This window comes from Dysidea avara, chromosome 3 (assembly GCF_963678975.1).
Source record: "Dysidea avara chromosome 3, odDysAvar1.4, whole genome shotgun sequence".
NCBI lineage: Eukaryota > Metazoa > Porifera > Demospongiae > Dictyoceratida > Dysideidae > Dysidea > Dysidea avara.
Genome location: NC_089274.1, coordinates 48,585,868 through 48,613,744, shown reverse-complemented (window position 1 = coordinate 48,613,744; position 27,877 = coordinate 48,585,868). Strand labels below are relative to the sequence as shown.

The following is a 27,877-nucleotide window of genomic DNA, read 5'->3' as shown; positions in this document are numbered from 1 at the left end:
GAAATAGGAATTAAATGTCCACTTGTATATCTGCAACCTTCCTTGTTTCACTACATTTTTTCCTTGTAGTTATTTTTTCACTATTTTGCACATTGATTGGTGAACCCATGTCCAAGAAAATAGTGCCAGACTTAACGCGAACACATATCCCAACTATATATCAATTATGATAAGTGGCCATACATTACACTTCAGTTTTCAGCTATGTTTAGCCTGTTACATAGTGTTATAAATGAAGAGCAGTACAAGAAGAGTCTCTGCAATCAATCCAGTCATTACAGAAAATACGGATGAGCCATCATGTGCTACCACAAATCGATACCTTGGCAGGCTGTCAGCAAACATAAATGGGACACAAAGGAGGACAACGGTAAGTCCATGATGCATGTATTGTACATACTGTGGTATGCCAAAAGGTACCTGTCAGGCTGAAATGACATCTAACAGTGAAAAAATCAAACCGGTAGCCAGCGGCGGAGGAAGTAGTTGATATGAGGGGGGGCTGGGCTGATCCAGACTTATTTCTATAGTTTGGTAAGGTGAGACCAAAAAAAAAAAAAGTCACAACCAACTGACAAGAGCTTTCCACCTCACCAGCTACCATTTCTAGCTGATAAACTACATAAAAATCCTTACATAGCTCGCTACACACTGACTACTTTATTAGAGTGACTGCTCTATTAGAGTATCTCGATCTTTATCACGGTTTTCAGCCCCACTCCAAGAAAGATAATTTCGGTGTGATATCATTCTGAGAGGGGGCTTTAGCCCCCTAGCCCCCCCCCCCCCCCCCCCCCCTTTCCGCCGCCTATGCCGGTAGCCTTACCTGTAATTGAGTTATGCTTGTCCAGCTTCCCTCCACAATACCATTAACTGATGCTATTTTAATAGTTTTTGTAATGATTATTTTGTGTACGCATTGTCTTGTTTATAACTGTAGTTAACTGTAGTGTTTGTTTTTGTAGTTGTATTGCACGTATGTATTGTAATGTTTCCTGCAAGGAAGGACGGCTTTAGCTGATTGTGTGGAGTTAAAAACATCTATCTATCGTCTGAAGGCATCAGGCAGGCAGTCAGTCATGATCGGTCAGTTAATCAGCAGAAAGCTTTACTGATTTTTTTAAAAGCAAATGTTTATAGAGTCACTTTTGGGCTTGTAACCAATACTGTCAAGGTGCCATGAGCGTATTGTAAGGTGGTCAATAGTTGTGAGGAATGGCAAATCTCCATGATCCCTATAACATACAGTACTACCAAGAGTTAATAATAGTGGAGGGAGAGTGTCTAACACTGCATAAGCCTGTAAAAAATGATCCTGAGAAATTCAAAGGGATTCCTTCAGATGTGTAAAATGTTCACACAGGCAGAACAAGGTAATGTGATGATTGCACACTGAGAGAACAAAGAAATGTGACGATTGAAACAATCTTCACCTATGGAGAATACTACAAATTACAGAGTTGTACAGAAAGAATCCCTTTGAATTTCTCAGGATCATTTTTTACAGGCCTATGCAGTGTTAGACACTCTCCCTCCACTATTATTAACTCTTGGTACTACTGTGCTGCAATCATGTACACCATCTGAATAATATCATAATCAGCAACACTGATTATGACATTACCACAAGATAAAATTCACACATGTAAGAAGCCTTCTAACTACATTATATCAGTGGCTTCCGTAATTAGTAATTACATAACAAGAACTATAACAACTAAATTCAATCATAGATAATGAGAATATATTATCTATGATTCAATTTTATTTACCACAATACATAAACACTACAATATACTAGTCTTTGTAGACGATCATGTTCATTGTTCACGAACTTTCGTGTCATGAAATATATACATAACTTATAGCGGCCTGTTTCTGACTCCATGCATGTAGCTAGCTATTAGCAAATCAGTCGCAATTGTGATAGCTGGCGTAGCAGCGGCAGGATACAAGAAACCGGAATAACCGGTACTACATAGCTACAGACATATATATACACGTCTGAAAAAGTAGCCCTCTATCCTCACAACATGCACAACAAAACAATCACCTTTGTAACAGCGTAGTACTAGTAGTGGCGCCAACTTCACTGCACACCGTGCAATTGATTAAATCTACAAAATACAGTCAATTCGGCACTCTATACGTATATGGAAGCTATACATAGCACTTTGATAGGGCATCATTTAGGGGAGCACACACCTTCTTGCATGCCAGAGTAATTGAGTTAATAATGGGTGACTGAACTGGAGCTTGTTCAGTTAACATCCTTGATGTGGTACAATCTATAAATAACTACGATGAAACATACAACATGTACACTGTCACCAAGAACTATCAGTGCTACATCACTCTTAGCATTGTCAATCATCAAGGCTAACATTCGGTTCTACAAAATAATTAACAACTCACAACCTATCTCTATTCCCGCACATTACCAATGTACCCAATTTCACACAAGGCAACACCACTTGAATCATGCACTTTATCCTGCCACAAGCCATGCACCCTTAACACTTATAAGGTGATTGTACCTGTTGGGGTTTTTCACCCCCTGGGCAAAACCAGCTGAGCTGTCTTAAGTACGATAGGAACTAATCTAGAGACATGATGACTATACTAATAAATAAATAAATAAAAATATTTTTGATTATGCACGAGTCATATACAATTGTTGCAGATCAGTGTAGAGGTGTACACCACAGGAGAGTGGAGCTCCCAACACTGCCACTTGTCCATCAGTCTGATCATCATCTGGTGTGGTCCAGTGTAGTAGTATTGTGCTGGATCCTTCTAGTGTTTGTGGTATTATGCTGGGGTGTGGACGACCACTAGCATCAGGGTGCCTGTATGATAAACACACTATTCAAGCTGACATGTTAAATTTATGTATACAAACTTGATTTAACTATTAATCTGTATAATACGTGTTTGTGTTTGCTATCCATTTGATGTCACACTAAATATTATCGGTATGATGACAAGTTGTCTTTGTGAATGTGTGAGCCAAGAGTGAGCTATAAGCCAAAGAGCGCTGACAAAAATAAGGAAGCTGTGTTGTATAGTTGTTACATTATTTGTTACTTGACAATACTGCTAAAAAGAAACAGATTCAGTAAGCTTCTCCGAGCGGCTCATTGGTTTGTATTAGCCCAGTACCCTTCATTCCCTCTCTTGAATTGACTATTGTAAGTTAGTTGCACAAAGTTTCATTTTCTCACATGCGAGTCATTAATTTTTACCTCAAAACATCATGATGTTTAGTAACTATCTAATTACAATAATAATATAAATGGATACCCTCTATGTACATACGAAGGTACATAGCTACCTGTCTTTTGTTCACACAGCTATATAAAATGATTGTTTATGTTTTACTCAGACATAAATGTTCATGCATGCATCATTTGTGACATAACACAAATAGTGTATTCATGACATCCACAGTGGTTCATTAACTAGAATACGAACAACCCAATTAAATGATTGTAATCACCAATTCTGACAAAAATAATTGATAGTTTAAAGCCCTCATGTATGCACACGTATATTGTACATGAAGGAACATATATCTGTAACAACTTTAAACAGGCTGTACAACCAGCCTTCAGCACTTACTGTAAAGTCTTAATAAACACCTCCGCTGCCAAAAACTTTCCAGTCATGGATCACTTGTAGTTTGCTACTTTACAGTGCAATTTACATAAGCTACATGGCTACGTCTTAAGGTTTTAGAATAACACATTATTAAATTGTGCAACGGTTTCTACTGTTTGGACTGCTGTGATGGTAGGTGAATGGCAAAAATTTTAATAACAACAATTCAGGGGAATTTGTTGATAATTCACCTGAATTGTTATTAAAATTTTTGCCATTTACTTACCATCACAGCCATTTCTTGGCCACCAACTTGGGCTTCAGATCTTTTTTCACTACGGCTTTATTTTTACAGCTTGGCTGTTTTGATAATACATGTGACATGCTGCAATAGTCATAATCATCTCATAGAGCACACCTAGACAACTGATCAAGGGTTTTGTTAGCAGTCTTAAAGAAAAAGCAGTTTACATGAGAGTAGCAATACTCTACTGGGAGCAACAAAAGTAACACAATTACTCATCTAATGCAGATAGCTCTTCAGAAAGAAAAGATGTCATAGGCACAACACAGTAAGTTACTTTATAAAAATAATACAGGTAATTCCTTTGATGTCTGGAAGTTTAAAGAGATCCAGAAAGTTTCAAGATATTTACAGACTGCATGTGTTAAACACCCAAACAGATTAACATATGTTTCAAGAGAACCTTACAGGATATTACAGGTCATGTTAAGAACACATGATAAAAACTCTTGGTCATGTGAATAGCCATGACATTTTATAAACCACTAGGCACGTAATATGGACCATCAGTTATATGTAAACATTGGAATAACTAGCAATGAATACACTGTTAAAAAAGATTTTTAATCCACATTGTGTTTGGATTCTTGTGGTTGAAGCTCTTAACTGTGGCATATAGGGTGAATAATGTGTTTGGCCTAATTACTAAAGTATGCATCACTTTCCTTTGCTTCAATAGAGTACATGATGAGACACTTAAATAAAGAACTTTGCTGTGACCTTAAACTATACAACCCTGGTATTTCATACTTATATGTAGGTGACTATATGCTATCCAAAACTATCTAAAACCCAGTTATATTATAGCATGTCAAAATGAGTATTATAAAATTCAATGTTTGTAACTTAAGAATAAAGTACTTCACCTGGGGCATGACCTGTTGTGAAAACACTTCACACAAAATTAATAAAGATTCAAACACAAGAGAAAGCTTTCAAAAGATTTCAGGGGCTTCCCTAAAGAGCAGTAGAGCAGTGCAGCACCATTCTACTTTACTTAAATTTCTCTTGATGTATAGTATTGATTAAAAGTTGACGAAAATCAAGAAATCACATGATCTTAGCTAAGAACCTTTGCCAGTACAGTGGGTCATTACAGTATACTTAACCACAACACTCACATGCAAATCAGGTGTTCTAACACTTGAACAAATTGTCCTGTGGTTTGCAATTACATGTAGCTCAAGGTTTCTCTATACTATGGCCTTCAACATGTTGTAGTGTAGTGGATAAAGGAAAGTTTGTAGAAGCTAGCTTGTAACAAAACCCTTCAAGTAACCATGTGATGAGTGCTTTATTCAAAACCCTTCAAGTAACCATGTGATGAGTGCTTTATTTCAAGCATGATTTGTGTAATTGAGAAAACATCGCAAATATCCAACATATGAAAAAAGGATATCACCAAAAGGTTCTGTTAGAAGAAAAAGTTGTCATGAGCAGGAATCAAACTCTGAACATCCAATGTGCTATCACTATAGCTGTTTGTCTGTAGTTTCTGACAGGAATGATGCAGCAAATTTTCTTTACACCCTTGCATTCAACAGATGGCAAATGATCACCGTTAAAAACTTCTTTTAACAAAAAAAAATCAGTGAAGCCAGGTGAACAGTGGTTCACAAGGTAAGAAAATCACTTGGACACCTGTCATATTTTGTCTGATCCAAAACGAATGTAGATAGACGATCAGACAGATGGTTTCAGATTGTGAACTCAACATGTAATTAAACTACTTAAATGGTGAATTAATTACAATAGTACAAGGCAAGCTCCCAGTTTCTGAGAAATAGAACAGCATTACGTCATCATGTGATACACTATTATTGTATCTTACATACAAAACAAAGTACACTGCCTTGAAGCTTACGCGAAGCACAATCCGACTATCCAACGAAACCTGCATTGTGACTATTGATGGTCACGTGAAATACCAAATAAAATAATGTTATTAATATTAAGGGTAATATATTTAGAGCGCATCCAACCTCCTCTATGTAACTTATTGCTCAGAAGCAAAGCGTAATTTTCTACAAAGTAGCTTCCCAACACTGTATATCATTACATCATGGCCTTACCAACATTGTATCATCAGTTGATATATAGCTCTGGGACAACCAGGAGGTGGTGGGAGTCTGTATCCAGTAGTGATCTTCTCTATGTACTAGATAACATGCATAATCAATGATCAAAACTGAAAGAAAGTCATGCATCAATGTTGTTTGCATCAAACAAGACTGCAGCAGACTTGGCTTAGCAATACATTACCCTCCACTATAAAAAGATCACAGTATACAAGTTGCCAACCTCTCTGCCATTGTATTCATCAAATGGTCTATGACCCAAACTCCATATCTCATACATTACACATCCAAAACTCCACACATCACTTTGTGTTGAGTACTTCTTGTAGAATAATACCTATTAATGTAATTTAATAGTTAACCTTGTGAGTTTTGTAACAACCTCAGGAGCTGTCCATTTCACTGGTATTTTTCCGCCTGATGTGATGTAGTAGTTTTCATTAGCTACATCTCGTGCCATCCCAAAATCAGCAATCTTTCAACAAACAGTGTAGTTATAGCTACTACATATACTATTATCAACATAGGCTATTATCAACATGTAGTCACATTATGTAACCATAGTAGGTAGTTAAATTTGATGTCATAACTGTAATGATTATATATGCCACAGATAAATGTGATCACACTGGTGTAATAAAACAACATACGTATACAAGCAAGTTTTGAGACCAAACTAAACCTGCTGTACATTTGTTGGACCACTGGTATAATTTGTCAACTGTAAAAGCATTTCTGTTTTATAAGATTCTTCAAAAGGAAACAGCTGTTCAGAGACAATTGCAGTCTCCTTGGACAGATCAGTAGGATACTGAACACATAAAAATATGTTAATATTTAATTGTGCTCAACAAACTGTAATTTGCTCTTGTGCCACAAATCCCCTCTTTGTCATATTTGACACCTCCATCCAACTACCTTCATAGATGTAATGACTTGTAATACATCCATTCTCAATACAAAGCTATGCATATATGTCATACGACAGGTAACTCTAAAAGCTTGACGCTGGATGTGTTCAAACCATTTACAATTCCACTTTACTGACAACTTCATACTCACAACAACAATATTGGCGAGTTATGTGTACACCCATACACATAATATTCCAACATCCACTCAATTGTTTATCATACAGTATGGCAGTTCTGTATATTAGGGAATGTGGAGATTTGGGTGAATATCACCCAAAAAACAGCCTCTCTTTTCCTTTGTAACAGCTTGGTAGGTATAGCCAAACCCATAATGTCTTTGGAGTGATCCTAAACCCTTTGACCAAATTTCTATGAGATTACATTTTAAAGGTTTTCTATTTAACAGAATTTCATGCTGACTGACTGACTGACTGACTAACTAACAGCCAAGCATAAACCAACAATGGATAAGGCTACAGGCTTGATTTCTTCACTGTTTAATGTCACTTCATCCTGAGACGTGCCTTTTCACTAACCATACAACATGGACTTTCCTTTATCCCAGTTCTATTTGCTGACAAGGCAAGGTGTTGATTAGCAATAGCATGGTACAGCTTTCCTGAAGTTGTAGACAACCTCTCTTGTTTCACTACTATTCCCTTGTTTCATGACTTTTCTGTGCTACCTAGTCCAACTTAAAATTCTGAAATTTTTCTTCTATTATATGAACTTGTTACGCTGTGCTGTCATGAAGTGTTCCTATAAACATGCAAGTTTAAAATGCTTACATAAGTTACAGCTTTAGGAGTTGGTCTGCATTCATCTGGCCACTTGTAATTAGGCCAGCTGACATTTCTTTAAATGCCAAAATTGTTTATCTAAAACTCACTTAGAGAATTTAACAAGTGACACTTATGAGGTTTTCAATATCCCATAGTGTTGTGACATGTACAATTGCATATACCTTACACACATCATCACTTGATACTAGTATATTCCTAGCAGCCAGGTCTCTGTGTACAAAGTGTTTGTTAGTAAGGTAGTTCAGTCCTGATGATATCTGTCTGCAGTAGCTGAGTAGATTACACTTTAGTTCATGGTCTGTTTTGACACCTCTGTAAAAGGATACCAACTCTATATAGATGCCTCACAACTCAAGCATGAAAGGACATATGGATGCAGTCATTAAATAGCTCTTTGATGGCAACCCTAGAATACCTCATGGAGATGAACAGCCATAGTGGTATACCCCATGTATATGTTAATGGCCAGAGGAGGTTGGATGCACACACATGAGCACATACATTTTGTATTGAAAGTTTAACCAAGCGCTCACCAAAGTTTTCACCAATACAATGGCAAACGTCAAGCTATCTTACAATTGATCACAGTTCTTCAAAAATATTTCTTAAAAGAATACTTACTGGGGGCATTCCAATCATCTGGTCAACCTTAAAGTCAGCCCATTGATTGGTTGCAGAAGCAGACCGTATGCTTTGAACTAAGTGATATGCTACGTGTGTATAGGTTTAAAGTACTAATGTTATTTCCAACTGTGACTCTGTGTTTGTGTACACATCTAATACATACCTATTGTACTATGTTTGTGTTATTTTTGTCAACCTGTACATATGTGCACATTCAGTTGATATGTACAGCGTTGTAAGTGGGCCGGGTCATCCAGATTATCCAGGTCATTTGATCATATTTTTCCGGGTAAAGTGGGTCTTATCTATTTCACTGAATATCTGGGTTTGACCCGGATGAGATCACCTGTGACAATAAGTTAACAAGCTCGATTGTGTTGGTGGAAATGCAGTTGTAAATACTCAAGAAACTTACATGGAGCCACACCCACCATTCAGGAATATGCTTGCTGTCTGTGTGGGATATGTGGAGCCAAGGCCACTTATTGGAGTTATATCAACTGTTCTCTGTGGGCATGCATGGCATCACTGGATCCGTGTTGCTACTTGAAATGTATGTAACTAACTTCTGGAAATTCTTTATTGCTGTAGCTCCATGTAGACTTACGTGGAGTCACACCCAATTGTGTGACTGGATCTGCGTAAACAGGACATAATCGCATTTTTTTTCAAATTCCTGTTTATTAAATATTTGTAATGTACTTAGCCAAGTGTACCCACTGGCAAAGTTTCAGCTTCATATGCCAAATACTTTGGGAGTTACAGCCCTTCAAAGTAGCAACAGCAGAAAAATCGATTTGTACAGCTAGTATAGGGAAAATAGATTACAGGCGCTTACAAAAACGGTTGTAACATACCAACGGAGTGAGGTACAGAGCTAAAATGTTCACCATCGTGTTCGCCATGAACAGGGGAATCAATTACTGGGTAAGTTTTTCCTTTACTCACCCTTCTTCCCTGCATACAAAGGCGAAATTCGTGACGAAAAATCGATCACGTACGATCGCTTCAATCCAGGTCCCATCTGGATTACTATTTGGGTCAGTGGGTCAACCGGGTCAACTGTACTGACCCACTTACAATGCTGGATATGTACATTCAGTAGTTGCCATATACACATGCAGGGTTCACAGGCATTGCAGGGTGTATAGAGTTTCTATTTCAAATTTATATGTGTTTACCGTAAGATGAAAAACAGAAGCATGTATGTGACACACTACACACTTGTCTAATATATATGCTAGTCTCACCATCATACGTAACTCTTACCTTGCTTTAATCTTAATTAGATGATTTAAAAGATCTCCTTTAGGCATATACTCTAGTACAATCATCATGTTCTCCTCTTCAGTCACTACTCCATGTAACTGTACTACATTGTTGTGTTGAAACTGACCCATAATGGCTGCCTCCCTCAGAAACTTCACCCTGTCTGACTCTGAACATTTTGAATTGAGTGTCTTCACTGCTACTTGTATAGGATCAGCAGAACCATTGGTCCATGTGCCCAAATGGACTACTCCAAATTCACCAGATCCAATTTCATTCAAAATTCTAGAAATTTAGAATGCAAATTTAGTAAAATAAATGAAGTCACGTGTACTGTGCATGAGTACCTGACATGACTTTTCTTGAGTTTATAAATGTCCTTTCGTTCAAGCCACACATAAATCTTTTCCTTTACATGTCCTGGGTCTTCGTAGACCTGCTCATTATCAGGAAGTACACCATTGGATTGGTACCCCTTATTATCAAACCCAACACTGTTGGCATCAACACTTTCATATTGGTTAGACAAATGAATATCAGAGGAGACGACAGGAGGTGGCTCATAATCATTTCTAACAAATGTCCCTGCCACTGTCACTGGTTCCAAATATGGTACAGCATCAATAGTGTTGTAAAGTGAGTCAGAATTCTCAAAGAAAATATTCTACAATAAAGCAAATTGTGTTAACTGTAATAGTATCATACAATGTATCTGAATGATCTCATACTATAGTATAACATATACGTAAAGACACAAATCAAAGTAAGCAGGAATCATAATTGGTATAATGTTAGATTAGGACTAGTATTAAAAAAAATGTTAGTTTAAAAATGAAGTAGGGATCTATGCAATAAAAAGTAGTGAAACAAGAGATGAATGATAATATTACAACATAGCTTGGTGGGAAAGTCCCTACTTTGGCACATTACTTTAGCATTGAACAAAACAATTGTCATAGCTAATGTGCCAAAGTAGGGACTTTCCCACCAAGCTATGCTGTAATATCAGCATTCATCTCTTGTTTCACTACTTTTTATTGCATAGATCCCAACTTCACTTTTAAATTAACATTTTAAAAAAATACTAGTTTGTTTAGTTTTAAGTTATTGTAGCATGGCTAGCTAGAGTGTAAACTTGTGACTGTTCTATTAAAATATCACACATGACTGTAGTGACTGTTGTATTAGAGTGTCTTGAGTCAGCCAAGGTGTGTGTAGCTAGCTAGACCAATAAGGGGTGAGGTCATCTTGTTTACTGTTGAGTAAATAGCTAGATTATTAAGAGGTATCTGTACTCTATTGCTATTGGTCCACCTACACAATAAAAACAAACTAGTGAAGGTCACTACTAAATTTCACTACTATTGTCCGGCAGTGCCACAATACTCACTATTTTTGTGTTGTGACATTCACTATTAATTTATGCAGTGATGTTCACTACTATGTAGTGAGGGTCACTATAAAAGTAGTGAACGTAACTACACAAAAATAGTGAGCATTGTAGCAAAAATTAGTACTGAAATTCACTACTAATTTTTCACAGTGTAGTAATGAGTGTGGTCACGAACCTATCGCAAATAGGATCCCAATCACAGAATTGCAGATATCTACTAGCTAATATACCTCTCATAGTAGCGCCAGGACTAAAGCGCTTCTGAACTCCAGCTCTGAAATAATTCTGTGGCGTCTAAATATGCTGAGTGTTGATACAGAAAATTAATGCCTCCATAATGGTTTCGTTGGATGAAGAAGAGGACAAGCAGCCTGATTGAAGATAAAAGAAAAGACAAGGTGCAGAGGGTCTACACTCATCAGAACCCCAAAAGACACATCCCACTAGTGAGTTTGTTATTGTGGCATAAAATAGTGGCTGTGCGCTGCTTCGTTTGGCCTCTAGCCTTGCAACTGTGGTCAGGCAGGTAGTGAGGCAGTGAGACTAAAATTCAACTTTAGGCATTTAAAAAAAAAATTCTATATCCAGCCACTTGTAAGTGTTTTGTTATACTTTATATATTATATGGACTAGTACTATTGTGTAAAGGTGATTTTTGTCACGTAAGGTGTCTCTAGGATGATTTTCAGAGGCGGAATTTTGGGCAGCACTTTGGGGGTGATTCCTGGTACTACCGTACCATTTGATTATGTGTATAGAAGACTAAGAACAATACACAAGTGATACTGATGCTATAGCACTACAATAAAGATTGTATGTTTATACTGAAGACTGCTACACACCGCCAGGTCTGGCAATATCACCACAAGTCTTTCTCAGACAGTAGAACTAAACAGTTATGTCATGAAAATTATTTGGATAATTGGGGAGCTGTAAGACGTATACATAGTGAGTGTATTTGAAAAAGTGAATTTTTATTATATGAATATACCCCCATTTAGTCCTCATAGTATAACCTTACAGTGTAGCAAAGTAAATAAACAAAACTATACAATATAATTTACCCTCATTGTTGGCTCACAGTATGCTGCAGGTGTTAGTCCTTTACCCTTTGGTGACAGAACTACAATGACATTAAACATATCATGTATAATAGTGAGAGCAAATAATCATAACCATAACCAGTATGTGTGTGTGTGTGTGCGTGTGTGTGTGCGTGTGTATGTGTGTGTGTGCGTGTGTATGTGTGTGTGTGTGTGTGTCTGTGTGTCCGTGTGTCCGTGTGTCTGTGTGTCTGTGTGTGTGTGTGTGTGTGTCTGTGTGTCTGTGTGTCTGTGTGTCTGTGTGACTTTCATCAAGAAAAGTGAATTACAATTTAACGAGTATATGTTCCATGTGCGCATATGGATTTACTATTCTTCATACAAAAAAACATCAGTTTAGGTGTAAAAAAAGTACTAGTAACTGGCAACAGAAAGAGCTGATACCTGAAGCAGCCAAGAATGAATGTTAATACAACTAATTAGCTATATGTTTTAACATTGGACTGAAGCCGCATCACACCCTTTTTCACAGCTTAGCTGTTGTGGATTATTCTTTTTGTAATTGCATACACCACGGTTGGCCATGGCCAGCTTTGAAGTTTTCTTTTTACTCAATCGTCTTTCTTTGCTACAGGAAGAAGATGAAGATGTGTTTTTGACTATATATTTATTAAACTGTATAGTATTATACATACATAACTCTCTACAGGACATTTGTAATGTAGCTGAATTTTTCACAGGGTAACTTGCTTGTGGCTTAACTCTTTATATGGTGACTTGATTGTAGTGTAGCTAATCTCGAGACTTGTAACATAGCTGAACTTTACAAGTTGACCTTAGCATAGCTGAATTCTCTACAAGGTGACTTGTTTGTGGATGAACCCTCTACATGATGACTTGATTGTAGCTGATCTCTTTACAGAATAACACAATTTATTAATATGATATGACAATGCCAATCGTATCCAAGTGGTCTCATTCAAAGTTGCAATTCATGGTGTAATCGCCAACTCCAGGTACAAAATTTTCTTTAAAAATTATGTAGTAGGGATCTATGTAATAAAAACTAGTGTGACAAAAATGATGGCATTGCAACATAGTTTTGTGAGAAAACCCTACATTGGCATGTCATAAAAGTAGGGATTTTTCCACATAGCTATGCTGTAATACCTTAATTCATATAATCTTGACTCACCAGTTGTTATCACTTAGATCCCTACTTCATCTCTAAATTGATAATAGTTTGTTTATGTTTTTTGTTATAGCTACAGCACATGTGACTGGTCTACAGCACATGTGACTGCTCTATTAGAATATTGAACATGGCTGTTGTACTAGATTGCTTTTCCACTGAAACTTGCAACTTGAAAGATTTACTAACAGTAAATTTCTCTTCTCATGATCAGGGACATAGTACAGCCATGGGTTATATACACAATACCTTCGTATCTTCTCTTCCTTTGTGAATAATAACATAACAGTGATATGATGAGGCAGACAACAAAGATGAAGAAGATTATCAATGCTAGTATACACCCAACAATTATTCCAGCTATACCACCATCTCCTCCTCCCCTGGCACCAGCAGCAGTACCAGTAGTCTTCAGTGTTGTGGTCATATCACTGTTCTTAGAATGTGTAGTTGCTACTGTTGAAATTGTTGTTATGGTAGAGGGTGTGGTATCCATTGAAATGGTTCTAGTTGTCATAACAACATTAGTAGTAGTGATTGCCATAGTAGTAGTAAGCACTAAAGTAACACAAGTAAAAGTTATAGAGTACGTTGTATTAAACTTCTTGCAATTTTAGTACAAGTATAAGGAAAAATTAATTCGATCATAGAAAAAAGTATAAGAAGATCGCCTACACCTGCAGATATACTGGTGGACATTTAATCCCTAATTCAGTCTATACTCATGACTGAGTTAGGGGTTAAATTTCCACCAGTATATCTGCAGGTGTAGGCGACCTCCCTTGTTTCCCTACTTTTCTATGATCCCTATATAATCGAACTTAAAATTCCTAATTTTTGTTTGCTTACTTTTTTGTAAGACTGGCGAACCCACGCATACCACATTAAAGGAAAGGATGGTGCCAGAGCTAATACTTTTGTCTGAATGCCTGCCCCAGCTATCAATTACTGACTTGAAAGTGAAGTGGCAATACACTTCTCTTTCAGCTATGCTCAGCCTGATACAGTGATACAAACTAGTACATAAACACATTCGTTCAATGGTTTAAATGGTGCGTTATTCGAATGACATAAATGAAGTTCGAATTTTTGCACATGCACAACCTGGTCATCTGTAAGAATCTGACTGCTCATCATGCTATGAATAATTTTCAGCATGGGCAGTTACGGCAGCACTAGAAAGTAATGGAAAGTGGTTGTACTAGGTGTCTGACAAGTTAATTAGCTCACGCCACGAGTGACCACATCGTGAAGTGCAGTTGGGACAAGCTGTAGAGGAAGAATATTCGCGAGTTGTGTACTACTGTAAGGTATTTTAACAGCAACTACATATTGTTTTATGTTTTCTCCAGCTACTATATCTTGTTAAACAGACAAGCAATAGCTATAGTATAGCGGCTAGCCCCCAAAATTGGCAATATTGTGCACTTTTTCATAAAGCCATGAAACTTTCCACATAAATAGTACTCCTCAATACATGTATTTTTAGATATAGTGCCATGGCTGATTTGACCTTTGGTGACCTTTATGGCCATTTTTGTACAGAAAATTGATTATTTTTGTCTTTAACTCCCTGAGGCAGTAATTAACTTGTTAAAACATGGTACCAAGCAAAAGATCTTGCTGATAGAAACAACTTGGTTTTTATTTGAAGTCAATAGATGATTTCATTACAAAGTTATGATCATTTTTATTAGCTACAAAATTTGATATATTTACCTGCCTTCGAGGTGTGAATTACCTGTGGGCAGTGGGCAGATAATTATGCATAAATTAAATTTTATCAAATTTTGCAGCTAATAAAAATGATCATAACTTTGTAATGAAATCACCTATTGACTTCAAATAAAAACCAAGTTGTTTCTATCAGCAAGATCTTTTGTTTGGCACCATGTTTTAACAAGTTAATTACTACCTCAGGGAGTTAAAGACAAAATTGATCAATTTTCTGTACAAAAATGGCCGTAAAGGTCACCAAAGGTCAAATCAGCCATGGCACTATATCTAAAAATACATGTATTGAGGACTACTATTTATGTGGAAAGTTTCATGGCTTTATGAAAAAGTGCACGATTTTTTGGTTGTGCCGCTATACTACTAGTGTCAATGTAAGAAATTCCATTTGCCATAGGGAGCCACAAACAACAACCATTGTTTAATGGATTAAGTTACAATACGCTTAAAATTATGCCACCTACATAATATGTAGTTAACTGTAGCTATAGATACATACAATATTCATCAAAGCTTCGAATGTTGCATTCAAACCTTCGAAGCATAAAATCGACATTCGTTTATGCACTACTACAAATGAAGAACAGTAGGAGAAGCATCTCTGTAATCAATCCAGTCCACAAAAAAATATGGACGATTTGTGCACCTCAAGTATCAATTATTGACTCAAAAGTGAATTTGAAGTGGCCATCACACTTTGCTTTCACCTATTTTCAGCCTGATACACAGCATTAACAGTATCAGAAGTGCCTCTGCAATCAATCCAGTCACCACAGAAAATACGGACAATTCCCATTTACAAACCTAGGGAAGCCATGCATCACACTACAGCAAATGGACACCTTGGGCAGTCAGCAAAAAGAAAGGGGACACAAAGGAGGACAAAGGTAAGTCCATGATGCATGCAGTAGTATGCCATCGGGATGAAGCAACTTTGAACAGTAAAAAAATCAAGCCTGTAGCCTTAGCCGTTATCAAGTTACGCTTGCCTGTTAGTCAGTAGAAAATTCCATTGATTAAAAGTTTTTAATAATTTCATTTAAAGCATTTAGGGTCATACCTAACCAATACTGCCAAGGTGCCAGGATGGTATTATGAAGAGTGATTATTTTTGGCCAGAAAGACCCAAACCTCAGTGATACCTAATATACAGTATGAAGCATAGATTTAACCAATGAGTACACATTTCTTATGTGTAGTGATGTAATGAAGGCACTTAATGTGTCATGTCAGCATACACATTTGCCATAATGCTATGATTTCATGCATCTTGCCTGAAGGCATGGAAAAACAAGGTTAAGGGATTAGCTACCCATCTAAAATGGCTGAAATAGAGTCTAAAAGTGACTAAAACTATGTATTATACACATGGATAAGGGTACTACAGTAAGTTCATAGTCTCTTCATGTAGTGATAAACTACACCATGATGCTACAGATGATGTTTCAGTCAAATTGCTTCTCTTCATTTGCCCACACCATAAATAAAATTTTAAGCATTATGAAAAAGTGGCTACAGTTTCTGGGGTACTCTTCCCCTACTTCCAGAGATTCTCTATATGCTGGCCAGCCCGAGTCACATCAACACCACATGTATGTCTCATAATAAGAACAAATACCTGTTCCACATGTAGCCACACTGGCATTCCAGCTCCCATCACTCTGACAAGTCCAGATCTCATCACCAATTACCTCATAACCAAGGTCACATGATACGCTGCAAGTAGCTTCAAAATAGTACGTTGATGACATAACAACAGTAGTACATGTAAACCCTCCATTTGCCCCGATGGTGGGTAATTGTGGACATGAAACTGTGCAGGATGAATTAAGTGAAACAGACATATAAAATTTTATTACCTCTTCTGCACACATCATCACTACCACTCCAGCTCCCATCACTCTGACAGGTCCTAGTGTCACTACCAGTTAGCTCATAACCAGTGTTACATGTGAAATTACAAGAGTCTCCCTCATAACCCACTCCTACACTACCAGAACTACATGATGTTATCTCTCCATTGGATGGTGCTGATAGGTTGTTACATTGAATGTCTAAAACACGAAATGTCATAAAGAAATATTGTTATACACTATTTACAACCGACATCTTCTACATTAATTTTTTATCACTAAACACACACACATACACCCATTAGAAATATTGTTATACACTATTTACAACCGACATCTTCTACATTAATTTTTGATCACTAAACACACACACATACACCCTTTCAACAAATCAGACTTTTTGCATGATTAATTTGCAGGAGACATTTCTAACCAACACAGATCACCAGTGACCTTACCATATAGGACTTGGATCAGTGGTTGCCTACCAGAATCCATACTATCAGCATTGTCAGTACGAAATCTGCTCAGAGGACTACTAGCACTGATACTAAATGAGGTATATCCTGTAGTTCCAATACTCCACACAGTATAACGTAATGTGTTTGGTAGATGATATCCAATAACTTCACCTGACTGGAACTCAATCCTGTTAGCTCCAGTAAATGTCACATTTGCCAAATAATAACTATTCATATTGAATATGTCATTTTGAGTTAGTGTGTAGAGACTTATCGCATTGTAATTTGTTGAGGTTGATGGACGCCATACTTGAATACTAGGATAGTCACCAGTGACATCATCAACTTGATTTAAACTTATCAGATAACCAGTCACTCTGCCATTACAGGAGAAACTACTCCTGGGAACAATGACTTGACTCTCAGCGTTCAGTGTATCGGTGCCTTTCTGTTGAACATTGACTATATTAAAGCAGTTTTGACCATCTGTATAGAGACTTTGATGATACTAACATACTAATAGTACAGACTAGCTTACCAGCAGTCATGAGGTAAGCAATCAGAAACAGTGTAACACCATATATGATCATGTCCATTGTGTCTAACCTACGAATACATGTAATATACTTGAAGATGCATAGTATACAGATCTTATAAAATTGAGTGCTTAATTAGAGTGTTTAGTCATGATGGTACAATACGGTGGAACCTCAAGCTTTCTATGATTTTTCTAACAAGAGTTCATAGTTATGTGTTCTTTTTAGAGTAGTCAAGACTGCTACAAAGATTTTACAAAATTTTCAGTTATGATACCATATGGCTCCAAATTTTCGTAGCAAAAAGTTTTTGTATTTTTCGTAATTGCACTGTAATTTCGGAAATTTTTATTACGAGATTTTCATGTGCATTGAAATTGAGCCACCGATAGTTAAAGCACGAGGCTTGTGAGGGTTTAGCTATACGAGAGTGTTGGTGTAAAAGGAGTTTGTTAAATACCATCTCCAAGTAGGCTACTATCACATGAAATTTACTATTATTATTATTATTACTCTTCGACCTTAAAATAATGCTCGGTGTACTACCTGTCCAGTCGTTTTTGGTAGACTTAATAACCTCTGACACAAGTATGATGCTTTTTTTCTCAGTACTCATCCATCCATTAAGCATCCGTGCTTCTGGTTTTGTCTTCACAAGTATTCTACTTCGCGACGATGTAACTTGTGTTCCACATATTACTGTAAAAGCACGTACGTGCAAAGTGACGATTTTTTTTTAATTACGAAAGGGCTTGAAATTACGAATTTATTTTTATGAAAATTTACTTATTGATGAAAACATGGCTTTTTACGAAATTTTTATACTACGAAAATTTGGAGCCATATGGTATATCTAATCACCAGGTGGTTCCTAATTGAAGTGCATCCAGTACCGTATAACCAAAATATTTCGAGGGGCAAATATTTCGAGGTTGAGCAATGTTGCTAAAAATAAAATTTTCACGGATTTGCAAACACTCCCAAAATGTATTGGACTATATGGAGGTCTAAATATTTCGAGGAGAAAATTTTCGCTGATAACACCCAAAACCACAAAATCAGCAAAAAATTCCCCCCTTGAAATATTTAAGCTATACGGTATATTCTGTTACAATATACAACATTGATCAGACAATTGGTGCACTACGGTGGTCTTCAAGACATGTACTAGCTGTCAAGGAAGCCAGCACTCCATACCATGTAGTGTGTTCTTAACAGAAACAACAAAATGCAATATACAACTTGGTACATTCTTCTTAACTTTTACAGTACAGTTGCCTTTACGTGCAATCACCTCAGTCAACAGTTGCAGCGCAATGCTGTTTACGTACAGCTAAACTACAGTCAACACATTTTATTCTTCGCAAGACAATCAATAATCAAGTCAAATAGCTACATGGACAAGTTAGGTGGTGATTTAAAGAAATTGTAGTGGAACTTGGGGACCAATTGGTATTCAGAAATCTGTTTGTGAAATGAATATTAAACAAAACAGCATAAATATGGTCCATTAATATAATAGAGCAATCACATTAGCACTTAGTTAACATTAAACTATCAATAGATACTTACAATATATAGCAAACACATGCACTACCTTGAATAATCTGTTCAAAGAATCTTAATACACCAATAGCTGAATAGTCCCAAGTACTTTCTATGCAACAACTACACTATAATATTTCAAGATGTAGTCCCCATAAAGCATATACCTAAACATCACAATGGTTTAAACAGCTAGTAACTGGTCTACAAGGAAAGGGATACCTCCCACATCATACCCTGATTACCCATACACCCCAATACACATGCATATAAACTCTCATCCAATGGGGTTGTGCCACCAAAGCAGTTGGCTATTGATACTACTAAAACACACACGACACCAAAACGCACGACACCATACACTAACAGTAAAATTCACAGTATGCACGATAACTTGAGTGGCAGAGTGGGGGCTAGCATAATAATAATAAACTTAACAAAAAAATTCAGGAATGCTCAGCCCAAGCGGCCCTAGGAAAAACCTGATGGCTTCTTTTTTTATTATTATTATTATTTTTTTTTACCAATAGGGAAAAAACCCAAAAATGCTCCACTCTGCATGTGTGCAAAATGATACAGATGTTCAGTGTATGCAAAATGTCAGAAGAGTCCAGCATCCAATCCACTTCATTGTAACAACTCATCTAAACACAGCTAAGGAAATTAGGGTGGGTGGGTGGGAGCCAACCTGTACTGAAAACGTGGCATAGATTGAATTAGTGCACACTATCCCAACTTTATATACCCACCCTGCTGCGTCACGTCCCCACGTGACGCAACTACATTACGTATTCCTGTGGGAGCTTATTTTCTGTCTAATTCACTGCGTTCAACCACCAGAAAATACACTTTTCTTACCACAAACCAAAAAGTCTATCACACACAACTGGCAAGCACTTGTCAGGCGTATAGTTAGTACAAATTGCATATACTAATCTAATAAGTGATACATGGCTTACATGCACAAAAAGGTATGACAGATGGTCATAAACAGTTATAGTGTCATTTAGGCTTTTACACTAAAGTTACAAATAGTACAAGAGAATGTATACATGTATAAAACAAATGACCTAATAATTAAACTAATGAAAGATCACCAATATAACATTCAAGCACCGCCTAACAGTTGTATATAGTTTTTGTTAATCTATTTTTTGTAAAGATCAGGCTTTTCAGGTTCTCCAAGCCTTCTTTACCTGTTACAAAAATACTCATAATTTTAGACCAACATTTTGCTGTTTTGAAAATCCTCCTCTACTCTTATGGCAACTATAACATCAATGTTAGTCACCAGGTGAATTGTGCCTACGATTCATTGCAATGTTATCTGAGAGAGCCACCAATAGTAAATGAGGAAAGTTGAGATCTTACTCTCATGCGAGACTCCATAAGGAGACTTGTGGTGCTATAGCAGCATTCTATACATACTTTATTTAATTTGTGTGTGTGCACATCACACTGGGGGGTGTCCCTAAATATATATATTATTACAAGGGGTGGTCACTACCAATAGTCCTGTAGAACCATCTGCGACCAGGATCAAGGTTTTTGATCGACGAAAATATACCTTGATCGTTTGATTTCGCCTTAAAAATAGCCTTGATTGCTTGATAGTTTAGTGCATATTTTCGTAAATTCTCGTTTTGGTTTCGGGCTAGTTTAATCACCACTTTCTAGGACGTATTGATCGCTTGATTCACTCCAAATTTAACTCTTGATCGCTTGATTTGATTTTGATCCCGGTCGCAGATGGTTTTACAGGGCTACTGGTAGTGACTACCCCTTGTATCATGAACTCTTTCCCATACTAATTATGAGGTGTCCCAACATCAGGGGTGTGGCTAAAAGTCTGAACCCTTCATATACAAGGGACCTCGAATAGGACCAGTGTTTTACTCCAGATAAACCTGACTAAAGAGCGAACAAAGAAGACAGAGCTTCCGGCAATGCGACTGTAAGTGTTTCCAGTAGCGCTACTCCTCCTTGATCAACACTAACGAATTAAGTAAATCGTATAATCTAATGTTAGTCGAATGATGGATACATTATGTTCCTGGAATTTGGGTTGGAAACTTGCGATAGGATACATATAATGTATGCTGATCTGTGATCAAGGCCCGGTCAGCGGGCCCGGCCAGCTCACTTAATAGTACAAATACATCAGACGACGAACATGTAAACTAAACCTTATTTACCTTGTTACGCATCAGACCAATGTCCCTGAATCACCAAGGAGCATATTTCATTTGGAGCCTTGGTAAATGATACTGTGAATGATAGTGATTGTTCAGCAATTCGTCACTTGAACCCGATTTCCGCGCACTATAGCTAAACGCCTCAACAGAGAGAGAAAACCATCATTATTATAATGAGACACAAACATTTACATTAAACATTAAGGAATCCTCGGTTACATGCGACCACCAGACAGGGTTGGTTAAAAACACCTGGGTGGGCATGGCAAGGGAGTACAAAACATAAAGTAAGTATACATGCATGTACATTTAACTAACTAAAGAGTCAGTCTGGGGAGGCAGGAAACCACTCACGACAGTCCCTAGCCATAAATATTCTTTGAGATGCTGTAATACACTTCTGCGAAGCAGAATCCAAAACTTTCCTTAGAGCTGCTTTTGACACCAATATTTCCTGGTGAACAAAACGTAACAGGTTCCATAAGTTCTTTACACAAGAAGGATGGTAGTGGCCTAGAACGCTGATTTCAAGAGTTTCGTAATAGTTAGAAACATTCAGACGATCTAATTCTGCTAACAGCTGCTGATACTCTACTTTGTTCTGCTTACGTAACCTGGCTGACTGAAGATGGTTTTCTGAATCCAATGGACAGGTCAACTCAAGTAAGGCAATAGAGTTGGTGGCAGTATTGTAAAATACAAGGTCTGGACAATAAGAAGTCACCATCACCTCTGGTGGAATTGTGGCTGGAGGTGACACACTGGCTTGCAAGTTTGGGAGGTCAACAAAAACTTGGATAAATGGTAAATTTTCACAAAGATCAATAAATTGGTATGCCAAACATTGCATTGCCAAGTTATGCCAGTAGGTGTACTTTTCATTCATTCGTATGAGTGGTGGCATTATCTATGGTGGCAAGCAGTCCATCTAGCCCAGGTTAAAAATAAATAAATTCGTATCAAATTTGGGAGTTACACAAAAGGCATAGCTAAGCCTGTACAGGGTGGGTGTGCCCCCACAGATATTACACTCAACATAGCTATATACTAGCTACTACAAAAACAAAATGGACACTAAACAAACGTGAATCACACAACTACACAATTAGCTATACAATTTGAAAGAAAAAAAATAGATAATAGTATTGTCAATGGCGGATCCAGGATGGGGTATTTGGGGCAAATGCCCCCCACCCCTCCAGCGGCTCCGCCCTTTCCTTTTAGAAAGAATAGCTATCACTTTAATAATGCCAGTTAGGCCAATATCAGTTTATTACTCAAGAAATGCAGACATATTACCTCTCTTTACTACACATTAACCTGAAAGTAAAACTCAAACTGTCACTGACCCAACACCTTCGTGCGTATTAAGCGCCTTTAGAAATAATTATCGTGTGACAGGTTTTAGCTTTTGTAGCACCTTTTTAAGACTTCACAACCTTCTGCAATGGCCTAAATGGCACAATTCAACAGTGAAACACTGCTGAGAGGTGATTATTTGTTGCTGTATGTATATCAACTACAACAGATTGCAGCTAATCCTCGCAGCTAATAGTTGATTACCCACTGATTTTAATGGTGTGAATCTGAACTTGTTTGTGCCCCTCCCCTTGCCAGCTCCTGGGTCCGCCCCAGGTTGTCCTTCCTATATTGGAATGTAACAACATGCATGATATCAGTGTGGTTCAAAACCTGGAAGTGCATAAGTAGCTATAAACAATACTTAATCAAGCATAAAAGTGCCATCTGAAAGTATATCATATCAACCCTTTTGGTATCAAGTATCAATACTTATTGTGAATTGTATCATTGGTTTCATTTTCACTTTCATATCACCAGACCCTAGTCCCGGCACTGCCTGCATTTTTCTGAAAATGTGAAATGTATACAGCAATAAGCTCACACTGGTTGATTGAAAATGCCAGATAAATAGATTATAGATAATACATGCATGGGTAGCAGTCAGCTGAATCTAACTGTCTATGTGCCATTAGGCCACTCCAAATAAATTCTCTGTTTCCCGTCCTGGACTCAGGCATATTTGCATGCGGGCGGGCGGGCGGTCCATTTCCATTATTTCATTATGATAAGATTGGCTAGTTTTCAAGCCATTATTTGCCTGGCACAGCTAAAAAGGCTGCACAAAAGTATGCTTAAGCTTGTTCCTTCCTGTGTAAGTTGCAAAAATAACTCAAACGTGAAGTATGTGCTGACTTGATAGCACTGCTGACACGTGAGCTGACACTGTTTCAAGATAGCTTTTATCAGTATGCAAGAATAACCGGAAAATAATGGAATAATACGGAATAATGGAATATTTAGAGCTGGCAGTAACCAGATGCGGGCGGTGGACGGGAAACAGAATTTATTTGGAGTGGCTTAATCTAGCAATTGAAACCTCTAAGGTATAGCTATAGACAAATATACTGTATCCAACTATAGTCAACTGTATATATACATGTATAAGTGCAAACCATGAGAGTAATAATCAGTGTTGGGAGTAACGCGTTACATAAGTAACGCGTTACGTAATATTATTACTTTTGTGGTAACTAAGTAATATAACGAAATACGCTACAAAAACAGGTAATATAACTCAAGTTACTTTACTTACAAATGTAACGCGTTACCTAAGTAATATGGTTACTGTAACGAATCTAATATTACGTAATACTACTACAAGTAACGAAGTTATTAATCTCGTTAGTAATCCACTGAGTAACGCCTAGCCACAACGAAGTAATGAAGCCTACTGAATGAGGCTCATTTACCAGCTTCTTACTTATACCCAAGATTTGCACATTGCCCAACAACGCAATCATGTCACGTGATAAGGTGGTAGTTTCACACGTGACAACTTAAGGCTGTGGACACAAAGTAATATAATATGTAATATGTAACTAGTTACTTTTAAAAAGTGACTTGCCCAACACTGGTAATAATGCATGCAAAGAAAGCCCTGGCTCCTATGAGGACTTTCAGTTACAAACAGTTGACCATGCACAATTTATAAAATTGTCAGATTGATATACACAGCTACGTATGTACAACATGAATATGAAAAACTTTGCTTTACACTGTACAAACTGTATATGTGCATTAGTCCTCAATCAGTGACAGATAACTTGACTCAATATTACTTCTTGTTTTCAGCACTTGATGTGAGTGAGTTTCAGGTAATAATTTATTTTTGTCTTTTATAATGTAATCATAGCAACTTTCACTCATCTCAATACTGGATGTCTGGTTTGTAGTTGCCACAGGAACAGTAGAACTAATCAAATGGTGATCAGAATGTCCACCAGTGTAACTACTTTTGGTTACTCCATAAGCTGGGTTATGTGTTGTGTTAACAGCATTACGAGGATCTTCATTAAGTGGTATATAATCATACACGTTTTCACTTTGCCAGTTTGGTGTAACAGCAGCACTGTACGCAGGGTTTGGATTAAAAGCAACATATATATCCAATTCATTTGTGTTTGAAGCAGTATTGTAACTGCCTTTCTTTCGAAACTTTTTCACCAACATCAGCATAAAACATGATACAACGATGACAACTAATATAACAGTTCCTGCCACTGCTCCACTGACGACAACACCACCATCAACTGAATCAGATGACTCACCTGGAGCATCTGATTCAGGCACACAGCAAAGGCACACAGCAAAGTTTATGATTTGTACTATATCACAAGAAATCAGCAACTTAGTACTTAAAAGTTAGTTATACTAGCTATTTAAAAATGTTAAAAATTGAAAGGAAGTAGGGATCGATATAATACAAACTGAATGCTATACAAAAAGTAAGGAAACAAGCTCAAAAATGTTACAGCAGAAATGAGAAATGATCCATGCACGCAACAAGTAAAGAAACAAGATTAGATGGCTACTTGCTGAAGAGACACATTTTATTCCCTACTTTTGGCTAACATCTTGAAATGAGACTATCAAATTAGCCAAAAGTAGGGATTAAAATGTGTCTCTTCAGCAAGTAGCCATCTAATCTTGTTTCCTTACTTTTTGTTGCATGGATCGTTTCTCATTTCAGCTGTGAGCTTGTCAGTTTCCTTACTATTAGTAGCATGTGTATTGTATCGATCCCTACTTCCTTTTAAATTTTAGTTTGTTTACTTTTTATGCACAGCTAGCTAGCTATGTTACACTCCTGCATAGTACAATGATCACTCATTTTCGTACACAATAAGCGCCTCTAAAATAATTATCGTCTTTGTCTTTAAAGCTATCACAGCAACTGTTAAAGGCTTCAATTCAAATACATTTCTAAATGCCTAAATTTTAACAGTAAAATATCGCTGGAGAGTTTATCATTAAGAGTGAAACCTCCTTTTAGAAGACTGTATCCACCCTGAAAGGCATGATTACTCCGCAAATAACTAAACTGGTAAGACTATACAAGACTATACACATTAACAAATGCTAGAGAAGACTCCTTGACTACTAACCTGGTCTTACAGCACACTTTGTTAAAATCACATGTTCAGGCAGTGATGCACGCTGCAACTATCAAGCGCCACAACTATCAATTATCCTTTCTGAAGAACAAGAAAGGCTTGAATGATGAACAGCATGGTGCAGTGGACTAAACGTAATTGAAACAACAGATTCGTGAATCAACCACTACCTTCACTGTCTGAAATTTCTGGAGCTGTACACCTAGCGCTACCAGGTCTTAGGCCATCATCATTAAATTCCTTGTTTCCCGTCACCACCCGCATCATTTTTTTGGCACCTGCACCAAATTTTAATTATATGATTATAGATCACATGAATGCACTATTTCATGATAGAAGGAGGTACAGAGTGATGAAGTTCTAAGGTAAATACATTAGCTGTGCAAATAAGCATAGAAGAAGGGTGAAAGCCCCTCCATTGTTGTTCAACAGGCTGTATGGATGTACAGTCCTGGCAGTCTTCAAGATCGAGATACTCTAATAGAGCAGTCAGATATCAATAATATCAAGAGTTAAGTTTATAATTAATAATCAATAATCACCTCCCACCCGCATCACTTTTTGTCCTATTGGGTGATATAATAATAATGGCCTTATGGCAGGCAGACGAAATGCAGGTGAATTTCGATTTTTAAAAAATTCATTGTACATCAAATCATTCGACTTTTCGCTTCGTTTAACCAAGGTACAGCATCATTACAGCAGTACTAATGTATTCCGGGTGGTTTTTCATTTAAAATTTGTTGCAAGGCTGGTGTTTTAAAGTGTGAAAATTTATGAGCTGTATGATTTCTTACCGATCCCTACTTATTAAGTACTACCATACTTAACGATAAATTGCTACAACAATGGTATTCAGAATTACCAACTGTCTGACTCTGACTGACTGACTGACCCACCGACTGACAAACCAACTGAAGTAAGCATAATCTGTCAACAATTACATTGTTACATTAATGTGGTACATACTAGGTTAAACACCATGGTGTTTATCAAAAATTGATACAGTGACTACTCAAACTTGACCACCCCTACTTGATACTCGAAAATGGCCTTACTTTAAAAGTTGATTGCTGCACCACTCAAGTGCAGAATAAAAAGTTGTTGGAAGGGTTTGCATGTTGCTCTGAATATATTTATTATGGGTTTAGTTATGCCAACCAATTACCGCCAAGCTGTTATGAAGGGAAAGTGAGGCTGTGATAGTTTTGGGCAAGTAAGCACTATAAACATCTACCATATTGTATGATTAGAGCTGTGACCTGCACTGGGTATCTATATTACACCACAACCGCTTATTGGTTCTTAATTTTGTGATAATTAAGGTGCACATTTCTGGTTAGTTTTCTATAGAGGTAACTACCAATTGTGTAACAGAATATTGTTGGTAGGTATGGGTGTTTCATTATTTTATGAAATTTCATAATGACATTAAGAATTCTCATTACAATGTTGTGAAATTCCATTAAAATGTCAAAAAATTTCTCCCGGTTGAGCAAATTCAATTGGAAATGATACTGTGCAGAAAAGGCTGATTCAATATACCAATCTTCATAAGGACATTTCTTCCAATAGATACTGTACATTGCTCTTCAATGCTACAGTACTATCGTTTATTTGCTAGTGTAGACATTTTAAGAAGCTATACAATCACACCTGCAAATTAGTTTTTATACAGTGAAAAATTTTCCTAGAACGTACCAAGCTTCTTGTGAAATAAAACAACAAAGTATAAAATATAGAATAGATAGCTGCTGTTCTATATACAAGCCATTAAAATATGAAGTAGTTCCCACGCAATTCCTGGTATGAATTATAATATGTGCCCTATTGTTGGGTTGTGTATTTGGGTCCATAT

General features: G+C 37.0%; 2 protein-coding genes across 3 annotated transcripts in view; both read right to left on the bottom strand.

Annotated features, from left to right (window-relative positions):
* LOC136251422 (uncharacterized) overlaps positions 1 to 2,189 on the bottom strand; it is a 29,317-nt gene extending 27,128 nt beyond the window's left edge. For both annotated transcript variants that reach the window (XM_066043870.1, XM_066043871.1), the window contains exon 1: positions 2,054 to 2,189. The gene's annotated coding sequence lies outside the window, so the exon portion shown is untranslated. The remainder of the gene's footprint in view (positions 1 to 2,053) is intronic.
* A 409-nt stretch (positions 2,190 to 2,598) lies between these two features.
* On the bottom strand, positions 2,599 to 21,679 carry LOC136251421 (uncharacterized). Its single transcript, XM_066043869.1, has 14 exons — positions 21,545 to 21,679; positions 17,807 to 17,874; positions 17,266 to 17,754; positions 16,814 to 17,008; positions 16,573 to 16,767; positions 13,470 to 13,778; positions 12,050 to 12,108; positions 9,940 to 10,256; positions 9,593 to 9,877; positions 7,861 to 8,011; positions 6,365 to 6,457; positions 6,206 to 6,319; positions 5,977 to 6,062; positions 2,599 to 2,849 (listed from the first exon to the last, which is right to left on the bottom strand). Exons 2-14 carry the CDS (start codon positions 17,862 to 17,864, stop codon positions 2,654 to 2,656), a joined length of 2,547 nt encoding a protein of 848 aa, XP_065899941.1. The 5' UTR covers positions 17,865 to 17,874; positions 21,545 to 21,679; the 3' UTR covers positions 2,599 to 2,653.
* Between the last annotated feature and the right edge of the window lie 6,198 nt (positions 21,680 to 27,877).